Consider the following 15,653-nt stretch of genomic DNA (forward strand, 5'->3'; position numbering starts at 1 on the left):
TTTACTGTGGGATTTGTACCAGTGTCTATATGATGAGTTGCTAAGTGCGTCCTCCCAAGCTTGCCTGTGTAGACTTCTGTGAACTCGCTGAGCACCCCCATCAGCTCAGCCCTCTCACTGTGGGATAGCTCAGGGTTAATATACTGAGTCCCAGCCCCCACATCCAGCAACAGGATCAGCCTCCCCCTCTTCAGGCAGGCTACAGACAGGTAACACATAAGCCTCCCTGTCATGATGAGCCTTCAGCATATTTACATGGAATGCTTTCTGATGCTTTGCATGCTCATCTAGGGTCGCCACATAATTATCATTTAGCCACTTGTGGACAATGTATGGTCCATCCCATGCGGCCTGTAGTTTATTCTGTAACATAGGGACCAACACCGAAACTTCTGCCCCTCCTCATAGGCCATCAGTCTGGCATTACGGTCGTACCAGACCTTGTAGTTGATTCGGGCCTGGGTCACGTTCTCATGGGCCAGGTTGCTCAGTTTTTGCATTCTGAGTCGCAGTACATATTCAACCACCGAGATGCCCGTAGTTTTGGGGTCACCCTCCCAACAGTCCTTAATCAAATCAAGTGGCCCCCTGACCCTCCTCCCGTAAACCAGTTCAAAGGGGGAGAATCCTGTAGACGCCTGGGGTACCTCTCTGTACGCAAACAACAGATGAGGGAGGTACCGCTCCCAGTCTCTACCAGCATTTTGAGCATTTGTTTTAATGTTCCGTTAAAATGCTCGCAGAGTCCATTGGTTTGGGGATGATAGGAGGCTTTCCTTCAGATTGGACATGAATTGGGTTCCTGGATCGGTTAACATTTCCCTGGGGAAACCCACACGATAGAAAACAGTCAGTAAAGCATCCGCCACTTTGTCTGCTCGGATGGTGGACAGTGCTACAGCTTTCAGATATCATGTAGCATAGTCCACCATTGTGAGGATGAACTTTTTGCCAGTGCTGCAAGGTATTGCAAGTGGCCCTATACTATCCACAGCCACTCGTGGGAAAGGCTTGTCGATCACTGGCAGTGGTTTCAATGGGGCTTTCTGTATATTCCCAGACATTCCAACTCTCTGACAAACTATAAATGATTTACAGTAATTGGCTATATCTGTCCCCATCTTGAACGAATAAAAGTTGTGTCAGGCGAGCTTTAGGGTACCGTTACACTTAGCGATGCACCAGCGATCCCGACCACGATACGACCCGGTCAGGATCGCTGGTGCATCGCTAAATGGTCGCTAGTGAGCTGCCACACAGGCAGATCTCACCAGCGACATCGCAGGGGTCGGGGGTCATTACTTACCTGTCAGACGCGGTGATGAAGACGTCGTCCACGCATCGGCGCCGCAGGAAACCCAGCAGGAAGCGGCCAACAAGAAACGGCCCAGGACGTTCTCGCGCGATCGGCGATAGCCAGCGCAGGAGTCGGTCGGAGGCAAGTATCACACATAGCGATATCGCTGCTACGTCACAAAATCGGTGACGCTTAAGCGATATCGCTAGCGAGCTCGCATAGTGTGATGGGGCCTTTAGTCTTTTGTACTCCAAGGTGCCTAGCCAGAGCAATTTTATGAGCAATTCTCAACAATTGTTCCCTAAATAGATAAGGAACGACCAGCCGCTTCTCACAGCCTCAAGGTTCTGTAGTATCCGTGGGTAGAGTCTCTTTATGCATCTCCTGAAGAAGAAGTCATACTGACTTCGAAATGCGTTGAGAATAGAGCAAAAAATACCATCCTTTACCATCTATATACTTGGATCATTATTGCTACAGCAGCGCGGGAAATATCCACGTTTCTTCCACTTTGACACTATGAACGGAGTTTGTTCTGTTTCTCTCCCAGGGACTGCTTTGGGATGTCCCATGGTTTCCTGTGTCCTCTAATGAAGTGATAGAAAAAACAGAATTTTTGATTACGCATCGTGAAACCAGTTTCTCAAAGCCTTCATGGGGGGAAAACAGCACCCTCCCGTGTTTGACTTTTGTCTATTGTCACGGTTTGGTTTTGTGTATTTTCTTCTATGTTTCTCTTTACATATTTCTTCTACTGCTTTGTCACTAACTGATTAAGTTAGTGGCAGATGGTGGGGTGTACACTGCGGAGGAGAAGCTAATTTTCAGTGCATAAAGTCAGCAGCATACACCCCCTAGATTTGTTTCCCCCAACGAAGCTTTGAGAAACCCAGAGACAAAGAGGAAAAATATCTTGACGTAGCATTTCCATCAATATCAGACGGGTCCAGTCAATAGTCCAATATAGCTCCCTAATGTCCGACAACAAATGGGCACTGGCATCATTAGATGCCGCCAAGGCTTTTGACTCTCTGGAGTGGCCTTTTCTCTCCACGTGTCTGCAAAAATATGGCTTTGGTGACAAATTTATAAAATGGATTAAAATATTATATATGAAACCCAAAGCCCGTATCATAGTAAATAATTCTATATCCGAGTCTTTTCCATTACATAGGGGGACTCGTCAAGGCTGCCCTCTTCGCTCTTGCAACTGAGGCACTGGCAATACGTATAAGGTCTTCCCCTGGCATTAAGGGAATTGAGGTAGCGGGTCGGGTGGACACTATAGGTCTATATGCTGATGATATGGTGGTATTCATGGATGAAGTGGAAGAAACTTTGCCGCAAGTGACAGCCCTTATAGAGATTCAGCAAATATTCAGGTTTACATATAAATTGGGAGAAGTCGGCCCTGTTACCCCTTTCTCATGTCCCGATGCCGCAGCTATAGGCTCTCTCCTCACTGTCTATTGTGTCCAATTTTAAATATCTGAGTGTCTATACATCCCGTGATAGTGCTTCTGATTCACAGCTTAATATCCACCCACTGCTGGAACTAGTTAAAGTTAAATTTGCATCCTGGAGCAAACTTCCGTTGTCTGTAGCCGGACGCATTAACCTGATTAAAATATTATTTCCCAAGCTTAGCTACTCCCTTCAGCACAGTGCTGTGATGGTGCCCAAATCCTTCTTTGTGAATCTCAACTCCCAGATCACGTCTTTTATATGGGGGAAAACTAGGCCCAAACTTAAATTAGCCAACTTACAGAGACCCAAAAAGGGAGGTGGAGTGGCGCTACCAATTTTTTTCCTGTATTATTTGGCTGGGCAAGCTAAAGCTTTACGTAACTGGATGCCGAGTAGCTACATTCCCAACTCTGAAAGTCACCTGCTTCATGCTGCACAGACTGATTGCCTACTGGGTTTCCTTGAGGTAGAAAGAACTAATGACTCTCGTCGGCTGCCCTTGCTTCGATTGGCGCGATTAACATGGAGGCAAATCAAGAAAGTGTCTGGGTTTCAGGATTTTATAGCCGAAATGCCCCTGTGGAATGATGATTATTTTCCAGAATTGATAAACCACCCGTCCACTGAATTTTGGATTCAGCAGGACGTCTCTTCAGTGGGAGACTTATATGATCAGGGAACCTTGAAGTCTTTTGAGCAATTACGGGTCGCGCATGATATCCCGATTATTCTGCTATTTACAACTGAGATCCGCTTTTCAGTCGCATGTGAGATGTAAGGGTGTAGGCCGTACTATTTCATCTCTACCTCTGATAGGAATCCTTAAATTGCAGGGTCCTCAGGGTCTCATCTCTTTATACACATACATGTTGTCAGCGGGAGCGGAATCTGCTATAGGTTCTATCAAGAGAAAGTAGGAACGACTCATCCCTAATACGCAGGACGAGGAGTGGGAGATTTTGGAATCTCCGATTGGAGTATCACCATCTATTAACAACAGAATGATACAATTATATATAATCAATCAGTCGTGCTTGACTCCGACACGACTTTTTGGGATGGGTCGTTTCCAATCATCAGAATGTTTACGGTGCCGCTCTCCAGACGCAGATTTTATTCATATGGTATGGCAGTGTCCCACTATCCTGCATTACTGGGGAGAGGTGACATCATTACTGTCATCCCTAATACAAGCCCCGATCCCTCTAGATCCACTGGTCTGCTTGTTTGGGGTATGGGATGAGGAGATTTGGGATAGATATGATGGGGTCTTCCTGCGTGAGACGTTATTTATGGCACGGAAGGTACTGGCATTACGGTGGAAGGGAACTTTGTCCCCCTCCCTTAGAATTTGGATTGACTTGGTGAATTCGATTGTTCCATACGAGCGCACCTTATACCAAAATAGGGGATGCCCGGGTAAATTTGAAAAGATTTGGGGGAGGTGGAATTCCTCTCATTTTACCCTGCAAGGTTGAGACATCACATACGAGATAGTATGCTGTAGGATACTAGGCTGCGAAATAGTAGATATAGGTTGATGTAGTGGTAGCCGTAGTTTAGGAATTTCTGATTAATTTCTTCATCCGAATAATATGTTAAAAGGCTTATGTGATTTGTTCGATATACATGTTTTATGTTATATAGCCAACTGTCCTTTGCGCATTCTGGGAAGGTTATGTACAATGCTTCCTTGTTCTTTTAAAAATAGTGTGCAATTTTTTGGCTCTATATTTTATAATGGACAGAAACATGTATGCTCTGTGGAAAATGTTTATTAACATAGGCCAATTGTATGTTGTGCATTTTTTGTGTCCTGAAGTTCAATAAACGAATTTAAAAAAAAAAATATATATCTTGACATCTCTGACAAGGCAATGCTTTGCCATGTGCCCCAAGAAGTGACACCCACAGGAAGTTGGTGGACATGACTACATATAGAACCTATTTGGAAAGTTGCTTGGACGGCTGATGAAAAACACTTGAAAGTTAGAAAAGGGAACATCTGACTTCAGTGGGCATTTTTATTAAGAATTGTGTAAAAATGTAATTCAAGCAAGACAAGTGGAAATCCTCTCCTTTGCAACACTGGTGTTATGACTACTGATCCACTTTGTCGCAATTGTTAGGCTAAGTGCACACGTACCGGAACTCTCGCGGAAGTTACTGCGAGAATTCCGGAATTCCAGTCCGCGGGAAAATCGCATTTTAAATTCCCGCGATTTTCCCACGGAAAAACTAGCATTTTGCAAGCGTAATTAGCTTGCAGAATGCTAGCGTTTTCCAAGCGATCTGTAGCATCGCTTGGAGAACTGATTGACAGGTTGGTCACACTCATCAAACATAGTGTTTGACAAGTGTGACCAACTTTTTACTACTGAGGCCGCCTATGCGGCATCAATAGTAAAAGATAGAATGTAAAAAAAAATAAAAAATACTGTTATTCTTACCTTCCGACGTCCCGCGCATCCGTTCCCAGTAATCCTTTGCGAAAATGCCTGCGATGACGTCCGTTCTCGCGGGATCGCAATGTCTCGCGGTAATTCGCGATGACGTCGCGCGAATGACCGCGAGATTTCGCGATCCCGCGAGATCGGACGCCATCGCGGGCATTTTCGCAAAGGATTACTGGGACCGGAGCGTGGAGAGAAGCGAGAATGCTGCGCAGGACGTCGGAGGGTGAGAATAACAATATTTTTTATTTTATAATTCTATTTTTTACAGGGATATGGTACCCAAAGCCCGGAGGACAGTCTCCTCTCCTCCGGACCGTGGGTACCATCCGCAATTGTTCTGCTTACTTTCCGCATGTTGTGCACAGCCACATGCGGGAAGTAAGCGGAACAATGCATTCCTATGGGTGCGGGATCGCCGCGATTCCGCAAATTAATGAGCATGCTGCGTTTTTTACCGCAAAGCGATTCCGCCGCGGTAAAAACCGCATTAGCACAGCATTGCGGAATCCCATAGGAATGCATGGGATGCTTATTTTTCGCGTTTTCGCGGCAAAATCGCGCGGTTAAAACCGCCGCGGAAACGCGAAAAAAACGCCACGTGTGAACTCAGCCTTAAGGTTGCAGCCACATCTTTTATCATGAGACGAGATGGGACACAGGGCTCTCAGCAGAGTAAGTATCACATGTATGCAGCACCCTGGGGTCATTACTAAGGGTCTGCTCAGTATTTTATTATAGCGTCATCATATTCTGCATCATTGTACAGGCATTATTAGCACAATCTTAGGTAAATTGACGTTTTATTTAATTATTTGGGGTGCGGTTTGTCTTTCAGCACACTTATTTTCTCCTTTTTGTGGGATGGCACAACAATAGGGACGGTACTATTATTTTATACAGCCTCCTGTTTAGGTGTCTGGTGATCACTATTTCTCATAGCAATGATCATGTGATCTTTCATATAGTATCTTGTGATATAATATTACATTGGCTATCAGTGTATTTGCACCCTATTGTATTTGTACTGATAATTTTTATTTCATATATTGCCTATATCCCTTATGGTATTTATTATGTGTGCATTGATCCATGACGCGTCTTTTGTCAACATGTGCCTCTAAGGGTAACTTCTCCTCTCCTTGTATTTGTATATTCCAATAAACATTTTTCTACTTTCAGTATATTTGGATTTTGGTCGCACTTTATTTCTTGGTTTCTGATATTACATGAGATTTTTCCTTTACTAGGTCCTGTTTTCATCTGTTAATCTAAATATCACCCTTAGGGTGTGTTCATGTGATGTATTTCACAAGATATTCATATTATTAGCACAATGTAAATCCCCTCTGTAGCGTGTGGGGAGAAAAGTGGAGAATCGAGAGGAAAACCACAGGGAGACCATATAAACTTCTTGCAGTTGTTGTCCTTTGTAGGACATGAACCCTGGACCCAAGCACTGCAGGGTCATTCTGCTAACCACTGAGCCACCGTGTTCCTCTAGTTGCAATAATGAACAACCCCTTTGAGAAACAAGTCCCCCAATGACATTGCCTAGCTTTGTAGCTACTCCGATACATCAGTTATACATGAGTAGCGACAAGAATAAAAGCAGCGATCTATGCCATGGTGATGAAGTGTAGGAGCAGCGATCTATCCCATAGTGATGAAGCATAAGAGCACCGATCTATTCCGTAGTGATGAAGCATAAGAGCACCGATATATCCAGTAGTGATGAAGCTCAGGAGCACCGATATATCCAGTAGTGATGAAGCTCAGGAGCAGTCATCTACCCAGTAGTGATGAAGCATAAGAGCACCGATATATCCAGTAGTGATGAAGCTCAGGAGCAGTCATCTACCCAGTAGTGATGAAGCATAAGAGCACCGATATATCCTGAAGTGATGGTGCACAGGAGCACCGATCTATCCCATAATGATGAAGCACAGGAGCACCGATCTATCCCATAATGATGAAGCACAGGAGCAGCGATCTATCCCGTAGTGATGAAGCACAGGAGCAGCGATCTATCCCGTAGTGATGAAGCACAGGAGCAGCGATCTATCCCATAATGATGAAGCACAGGAGCAGCGATCTATCCCGTAGTGATGAAGCATAGGAGCAGCGATCTATCCCATAGTGATGGAGCATAAGAGCAGCGATCTATCCCGTAGTGATGCCATGAATTATAACACTTAGTACTCTCCATAATTCTTAGTAAAGAACAAGCAGAAGATAAATTAGCAGATTTCTTACTTTTTTTATCCAGGTAATTTATGCCCTTACATTAGTTACGATATTGCGGCACTTTACCTCTTTGCTTTAAGCACTATAGTGCTTCTGATTATTGCACTGCAGCACTTTCCTTATTTTGTACACTTCCTTGTGTTCTGACCATTGCACTGCAGCACTTTCTATAGTATTTATCATAATTTAATATGGTTTTTTGCACTGTTGCACTTTTTTATAGGGTTGATTAACCTTTTGCACTCCAACACTTTATATTATGTTTATATAAATAATAACCCTTTAATTGTGGTGTTTTTGCCATCTCACATTAATTTTATATTTATGTATTAATTTTGCAGCGTAATTTTGGTTTTATATCGGTGTATTTAATTATTAATTTGGGTGGTGATAATTACGGTATTGTAGTGCTATGCAATTAACCATTTAAAATTTCTTTGGGCTATGTACTTGGATATTTAAATATATTTTTGCATAAATTTTATGAAATAATACTATTTTAAACGTACTCCGATTCATTCAGCTATTTTTAATATTATATATCATTATATCTGTATACCTAATAAATAAAAAAATATCTATATACTATTTCTTTTGTCTTTAATGCACAATTTTTCATAGGATCTTATTAGAAATAGTGCTTGACGAAGTATTTTATATACAATTTGTTCTATATCTGATACCCATAGTGATGAAGCACAGGAGCAGCAATCTACCCCAGTGATGAAGCACCTATGTATCCCGTAGTGATGAAGCACAGGACCACCAATCTATCCCATAGCGATGAAGCATAAGAGCAGCGATATATCCTGTAGCGATGAAGCAGAAGAGTGCCGATCTATCCTGTAGTGATGAAGCACAGGAGCAGTGATCTATCCCATAGTGAAGCATAAGAACAGCGATCTATCCCATATCGATACAGGAGCAGCGATCTATCCCATAGCGATGAAGCACAGGAGCAGCGATCTATCCCATAGTGATGAAGCACAGGAGCAGCGATCTATCCCATAGTGATGAAGCACAGGAGCAATGATCTATCCCATAGTGATGAAGCACAGGAGCAGCGATCTATCCCATAGCGATGAAGCATAAGAGCAGCGATATATCCTGTAGCGATGAAGCAGAAGAGTGCCGATTAGAGTTGAGCGACTTTGGTCGGATCGGGTTTCGTGAAACCCGAATGAAACAAAATAAGTTTCAGATGAAACTCGTCCGACTAGAGCAAAACAAAGTCGGAGTTTCGTTCGAAACTCGACCCCAATGCAAGTCAATGGGAAATAAAAGTCGGACGAAACTCCGACTTTTTTTGCTCTAGTCGGACGAGTTTCATCTGAAACTTATTTTGTTTCATTCGGGTTTCACGAAACCCGATCCGACCAAAGTCGCTCAACTCTAGTGCCGATCTATCCTGTAGTGATGAAGCACAGGAGCAGTGATCTATCCCATAGTGAAGCATAAGAACAGCGATCTATCCCATATCGATACAGGAGCAGCGATCTATCCCGTAGTGATGAAGCACAGGAGCAGCGATCTGTCCCGTAGTGATGAAGCACAGGAGCAGCGATCTATCCCCTAGCGATGAAGCACAGGAGCAGCGATCTATCCCCTAGCGATGAAGCACAGGAGCAGCGATCTATCCCCTAGCGATGAAGCACAGGAGCAGCGATCTATCCCCTAGCGATGAAGCACAGGAGCAGCGATCTATCCCCTAGCGATGAAGCACAGGAGCAGCGATCTATCCCATAGCGATGAAGCACAGGAGCAGCGATCTATCCCATAGTGATGAAACACAGGAGCAATGATCTATCCCATAGTGATGAAGCACAGGAGCAGCGATCTATCCCATAACGATGAAGCACAGGAGCAGCGATCTATCCCATAGTGATGAAACACAGGAGCAATGATCTATCCCATAGTGATGAAGCACAGGAGCAGCGATCTATCCCATAACGATGAAGCACAGGAGCAGCGATCTATCCCATAGTGATGGAGCATAAGAGCAGCGATCTACACTCACTGGCCACTTTATTAGGTACACCATGCTAGTAAGGGGTTGGACCCCCTTTTGCCTTCAGAACTGCCTCAATTCTTCGTGGCAGAGATTCAACAAGGTGCTGGAAGCATTCCTCAGAGATTTTGGACCATATTGACATGATGGCATCACACAGTTGGCGCAGATTTGTCGGCTGCACATCCCTGATGCGAATCTCCCGTTCCACCACATCCCAAAGATGCTCTATTGGATTGAGATCTGGTGACTGAGGAGGCCATTTGAGTACAGTGAACTCATTGTCATGTTCAAGAAACCAATCTGAGATGATTCGAGCTTTATGACATGGCGCATTATCCTGCTGAAAGTAGCCATCAGATGTTGGGTACATTGTGGTCATAAAGGGATGGACATGGTCAGCAACAATACTCAGGTAGGCTGTGGCGTTGCAACGATGCTCAATTGGTACCAAGGGGCCCAAAGAGTGCCAAGAAAAAATTCCCCACACCATGACACCACCACCACCAGCCTGAACCGTTGATACAAGGCAGGATGGATCCATGCTTTCATGTTGTTTAGGCCAAATTCTGACCCTACCATCCGAATGTCGCAGCAGAAATCGAGACTCATCAGACCAGGCAACGTTTTTCCAATCTTCTACTGTCCAATTTCGATGAGCTTGTGCAAATTGTAGCCTCAGTTTCCTGTTCTTAGCTGAGAGGAGTGGTACCCAGTGTGGTCTTCTGCTGCTGTAGCCCATCTGCCTCAAAGTTCGACGCACTGTGCGTTCAGAGATGCTCTTCTGCCTACCTTGGTTGTAACGGGTGGCAATTTGAGTCACTGTTGCCTTTCTATCAGCTCGAACCAGTCTGCCCATTCTCCTCTGACCTCTGGCATCAACAAGGCATTTCCGGCCACAGAACTGCCGCTCACTGGATTTTTTTTCTTTTTCGGACCATTCTCTGTAAACCCTAGAGATGGTTGTGCGTGAAAATCCCAGTAGATCAGCAGTTTCTGAAATACTCAGACCAGCCCTTCTGGCACCAACAATCATGCCACGTTCAAAGGCACTCAAATCACCTTTCTTCCCCATACTGATGCTCGGTTTGAACTGCAGGAGATTGTCTTGACCATGTCTACATGCCTAAATGCACTGAGTTGCCGCCATGTGATTGGCTGATTAGAAATTAAGTCTTAACACACAGTTGGACAGGTGTACCTAATAAAGTGGCCAGTGAGTGTATACCGTAGCAATGAAGCACAGGAGCAGCGATCTATCCCACAGTGATGAACCATAGGAGCAGCGATCTATAGTGATGCCATGAATTATAACACTTAGTACTCTCCATAATTCTTAGTAAAGAACAAGCAGAAGATAAATTAGCAGATTTCTTAAATCCACAAAGGCATCAAAATCTCCATGGAAAATCCATGTCCATGGGTAAAGCCAAAGCTGCGGAAATCCAGTCTAAAGTATATGGATGAAGCTGTAGAATTAGGCGCAGGATCTGCCATGACATCTGCGCACACTACCCCCAATAATACACATCACCGCCGCTGCCTTACCACACTGGCCGCACACTGGGAGAAAATACTCTTTTATTTTTCAGAAAAAGGGCAAAACAAAACAAGTTGTTCGAGGTGGAGAAAAAAATATAACAATGGGTGGGACATAATTTTTTTGTAACATAGACGGGGAATAATTGAGTCTAGGAATTCTTAATTAGCCAACTTTTTTAGGCTGCTCAATTGCTCCCTCATTATCTAGGGAAGGGGAGGTGAACTGGACATATGTTCTGGGCTGTTCATAAATAGGACGGGTCAGGGATTTCGAGACGCTGTGCTTCCCTCGTTGTAGGAACGTCTTGTATTCTGGGCATCGACATCTCGAGGCAGCGATCGGTCCCAGGATCTTGGAGTCCAGCGTGAAGGGTCAGGATTAACCCCCTGAGAAAACATAAGAACAGCTCACAAGTGTCTTGCTCCTTTGTCTAGGACATTCTCTCTCGCTGGACTAAGGATGGATTCACACACAGAAGCTTTTATAACAGCATCTGTCCCTGTAGTTTTTTTGAGTTAGACCTGTGTTCCCCAATACAAGGAGTTTCCAGGATTACAGCAGCACATCAAGGGTTAATGTTTCGCTCTCTAGTTTAAACATTAATGAACATTAAAAACTGCCTTAAGATAACGAGAACAGAAATCCCAGAGGAGCTCAATGAACCATGGAATCAAGATGGCGATCCTGATATCTGTGTAATGCATCATCAACGACGAAAGGAAGTCGCAATCATCACAGACCGAGTGAGGGCCGAACACAGGATCTCCTGAAAATCACAGGCGCACCCCATAATATGATCAGTATTGTATGACCCCGCGAGTCTGTATGTATCCTGACATTCCATAATGTGATCAATAGTGTATGAACCCACATGTCTGTATATATGCCAACATCCCATTATAGCAATAAAGCTTATACTCACCTCTCATGTTGATGCTGTTCCCACGGTGTCTCCCAGGGCTCCTGTGCAGTTGTTTTGACACATGAGCCCGGCGCCCAATCAGCGCTGGTGTCACTGTTCCTGCCTCCTGTCAAACTGAGCAGGAAGAGGAAGTCAGATCAGTTGCAGCCCAGACTTCCTCTTCCATATTCGATTTGTGCAAAGGCATAGACAGCTGATTGGGCGCCGGCATCACAACAACCGCACGGGAGCCCCAGGAGAGCGAGTGCAGACACCGTGGGAACGGCGCCGGTACGGGAGGAGATTGTAAGCTTTATTATTTTATGGGAGCCAAACATTTTGCCAAAGAAGGGGTTGTCTTAGTAATGGACATCCCCTTTACCGACATCACACAGTGACCGGCTGCCGCCTCTCGCAGCACAATCTGTTCCCTTCTGCCAGAAATTCAGTTTGATCCTCAATTCTCCAATATATATATATTTTTTTTTTTTTAGAAAACCTTACAGTACATTTTTTTCTTTAATACAGGTATTTTGAGCAAAAAAAAAAAAAAATCAGAATGAGGTGGCATACCTGCTGATAAACCTCGAAGCGCTGGGTTCTGGCAGCTCCGTAACTTGATTGAGGAGGTTTTGCCCTGAATACAACAACAGTGTGAGCAAACATACAAGGAGGAGCCACAATATAACAAGAATGAGCCGCGATATGACGAGGAGGAGCTGCGATACAAGGAGCAGCTGTGACATAACGAGGAAGAGCAGTGATACGCGGAGGAGCTGCGATATAACAAGGAGCCGCGATATAATGAAAAGCCGAGAATTGACGAGGAGGAGCCACGATACGACGAGGAGCCCCTGTCGCTCCCTCCTCAGCTCTCCGAACACTTACCTTCCTCCTGACACCGACGCTCCGGCTCCATTTCTCCTCGGGTCATCGTTCTTCAGGTCGGCTGAATGTGTGGCATACTGGAAACACAAATCAGGGGAGTCTTAGTCTTCGGTGATCGCCCACATTAGTATATGAGGGTCCCTAAAATTCAGTGGCTCTAAGCAATGGCAATCAGAACAAAGGAGACCACAGAAACTGCCCGCAGGGGCCTCCGTGGAGGCAATGTGTTGCCAAAAGACATACAAATTGGCCCCCATAAAGACATACAAATGGGCCAACATGTGATACATGGTCACGCAGAGCTCTGCACAACAGGAGCCGTCAATGATGGGAGTGGGGAATAATCATTTTTCTAGGACTGCTTGCCTCATTTCTGATGTTGTGCGGCAGGGCTCGGCCTGCGGCGGAGAGTTGGTGTAGGGGCTGCAGTGCTTGGCCTATTGGGACGAGCGAAGTCTGTGGAGCCGTAGATGACAAGGATCCGAATCCCATCACTGGGAGCGGGGCGTCCACCATTGACAGGAGAACCTGACAGAGAAAGAAAGGGTCAAATATCAAAGGAGATGTCCATCTGAACATTGTGGTGTCATCCTGCATGAAAAATAAAGTAACTTTGTAACAAATCTTGGTTAAAACCTCCTGAATAATTTGGATCTGTAACTCCGATGTATACCCATGTGTCTCCATGGTTACAGACTACACAACACATGTGTAGTCAGATCCCGAGCCTTACTTCTTTCCATCCATCCCCTGCTTCATGTTAACGTACATTTCAGAGATGAGCAACAAGTAGGAAACTGATAGAGTATAAATGCAAGCTTAGACTACACACATGGTGATACATAATTCTGCATAGGAGCAGCAAACACAAAACAATAGGGCGTTCTTTTAACCCTTTAATGACCGCCGATACGCTTTTTTAACAGCGGCACTTAAGGGTACTTACCATTTTTACCGACCCCAGTGTTGCGATCGCCGTTATTAACTGAATAATGGTGACCAAAAAAAAAGGCCAATTTCACATTTAATTTCTCTCTCCTCTGATGTGATCACACATCAGAGGAGAAATGGGGTCCCCCAATATCTCCCCCCGGTACCCCTGAACCCTCCTACATCCCCCAGTCCAGTCCCCTGGCGTCTTCTTCAGAGACGAAAATGGCTGGCGCATGTGGAATCCGCCCGCCGAGATCTGCAGGCCGACACTCGGCAACAATAGGGGGATTTTTGGTACTTACCGTAAAATCTCTTTCTTGGAGCCTTCATTGGGGGGACACAGGTTACCATGGGTGTATGCTGCTGTCGCTAGGAGGCTGACACTATGCAAATAAGAAAAAGTTAGCTCCTCCCCCGCAGTATACACCCACCGACAGACTGGAACAGCATACACCCAATGTAACCTGTGTCCCCCAATGAAGCGAGAAAAAAAGGACATTTTTCCTGTTGGTTCATTTTGATCACTGTAATAGGCCCTATCACAGTGATCAAAATAAAAAAAATTGTAAACCAAACCCCCCTTTATCACCCCTTAGTTAGGTAAAAATAATAAAATAAAAAAATTATTATTTGAGTTAGACTTGGGGGGGGGTTCCACTGTTTAGGTACATCAGGGGGTCTCCAAACGTGACATGGCGCCACCATTGATTCCAGTCAATTTTGTGTTCAAAGAGTCAAACGGTGCTCCCTCTCTTCTGAACCCTGCCATGCGCCCAAACAGTGGCTTTCCCCTATGTATGGGGTAATGGTGTACTCGGGAGAAATTGCACAACAAATTTTGTTGTCCATTTTCTCTTGATACCCTTGTGAAAATAAAAAAAAAAAATGGTTCCAAAGTAAATTTTTTGTGAAAAAAAGTAAAATGTTATTTTTCCTTCCACATTGCTTTAGTTCTCGTGAAGCACTTGAAGGGTTAATAAACTTCTTGAATGTGGTCTTGCGCACCTTGATGGGTGCAGTTTTTAGAATGGTGTCACTTTTGGGTATCTTCTATCACATAGGCCCCTCAAAGTCACTTCAAATGTGAAGTGGTCCCTAAAAATAGGGATTTTTGTGTACTCACCGTAAAATCCTTTTCTCCGAGCCATTCATTGGGGGACACAGACAGTGTGTGTTATGCTGCTTGCCACTAGGTATACACCCTCTCGCTGGATGAAATTTCTCCAGTTCGGTGAAAAAAGCAGTAGGAGCTTAAACAGTCAACAATAACCATAACTATGTCACAACCTAAGAATGCTACAATGAGCCAGTAGGCTAAACAGGATGGGTGCTGTCAAATCCCTATTTCTCCTACGCCTCATTGGGGGACACAGAGACAGTGGGACGTCCTAAAGCAGTCCCTGGGTGTGGAGCATACATCTGCTAATACCCCATGTACCACTGAGTCAACACTGAGGTACTGCCGATTGCAGGATGGATCTGCCGAGAATGTTTTGTAAAAGTATGCAGACTGGACCAAGTCGCAGCCTTGCAGACATGTTCTGCCAAGCCTGGTGCCGAATGGCCCAAGAGGCGCCCACTGAATGTGTAGAGTGCGCCTTAATCCCCGCTGGGACAGGTGCGTTCCTGACACGGTAGCATTCCGGAATCGCCAAGTGAATCTACCTGGCTAGCGTTGCTTTTGAAACGGCTAGACCCTTCCTATGCCCCTCTGGAAGTACGAACAGGGCATCTGACTTGCGGAAGGGAGCCATCCGCGAGATGTACCGTCTCAGAGCCCTAACCACATCCAGGCTGTGGAGGGCCTTCTCAATGGACAGGCGACGGACAAAAGGAAGGCAACACGATTTCCTCGTTGAGATGGAAAGAGGAGACGACCTTGGGCAGGAAGGACGGGGACGTCCTGAGAACTGCCT

The 15,653-nt window shown here is 45.0% G+C and overlaps 1 protein-coding gene across 2 annotated transcripts in view; it reads right to left on the reverse strand.

Moving 5' to 3' along the window:
- Positions 1–11,036: 11,036 nt before the first annotated feature.
- Positions 11,037–15,653, reverse strand: part of PRRC2A (proline rich coiled-coil 2A) — a 54,174-nt gene continuing 49,557 nt past the window's right edge. For both annotated transcript variants that reach the window (XM_073548821.1, XM_073548820.1), the window contains exons 29-32: positions 13,171–13,332; positions 12,805–12,881; positions 12,490–12,553; positions 11,037–11,401 (exon numbers count right to left, since the gene is read on the reverse strand). In XM_073548821.1, the coding sequence (XP_073404922.1) occupies positions 11,276–11,401; positions 12,490–12,553; positions 12,805–12,881; positions 13,171–13,332 (429 nt within the window). In that variant the 3' untranslated portion in view covers positions 11,037–11,275. The remainder of the gene's footprint in view (positions 11,402–12,489; positions 12,554–12,804; positions 12,882–13,170; positions 13,333–15,653) is intronic.

Source organism: Dendrobates tinctorius, unplaced genomic scaffold (genome assembly GCF_039654945.1).
Source record: "Dendrobates tinctorius isolate UK_male_01 unplaced genomic scaffold, ASM3965494v1 ptg000158l, whole genome shotgun sequence".
Lineage (NCBI taxonomy): Eukaryota > Metazoa > Chordata > Amphibia > Anura > Dendrobatidae > Dendrobates > Dendrobates tinctorius.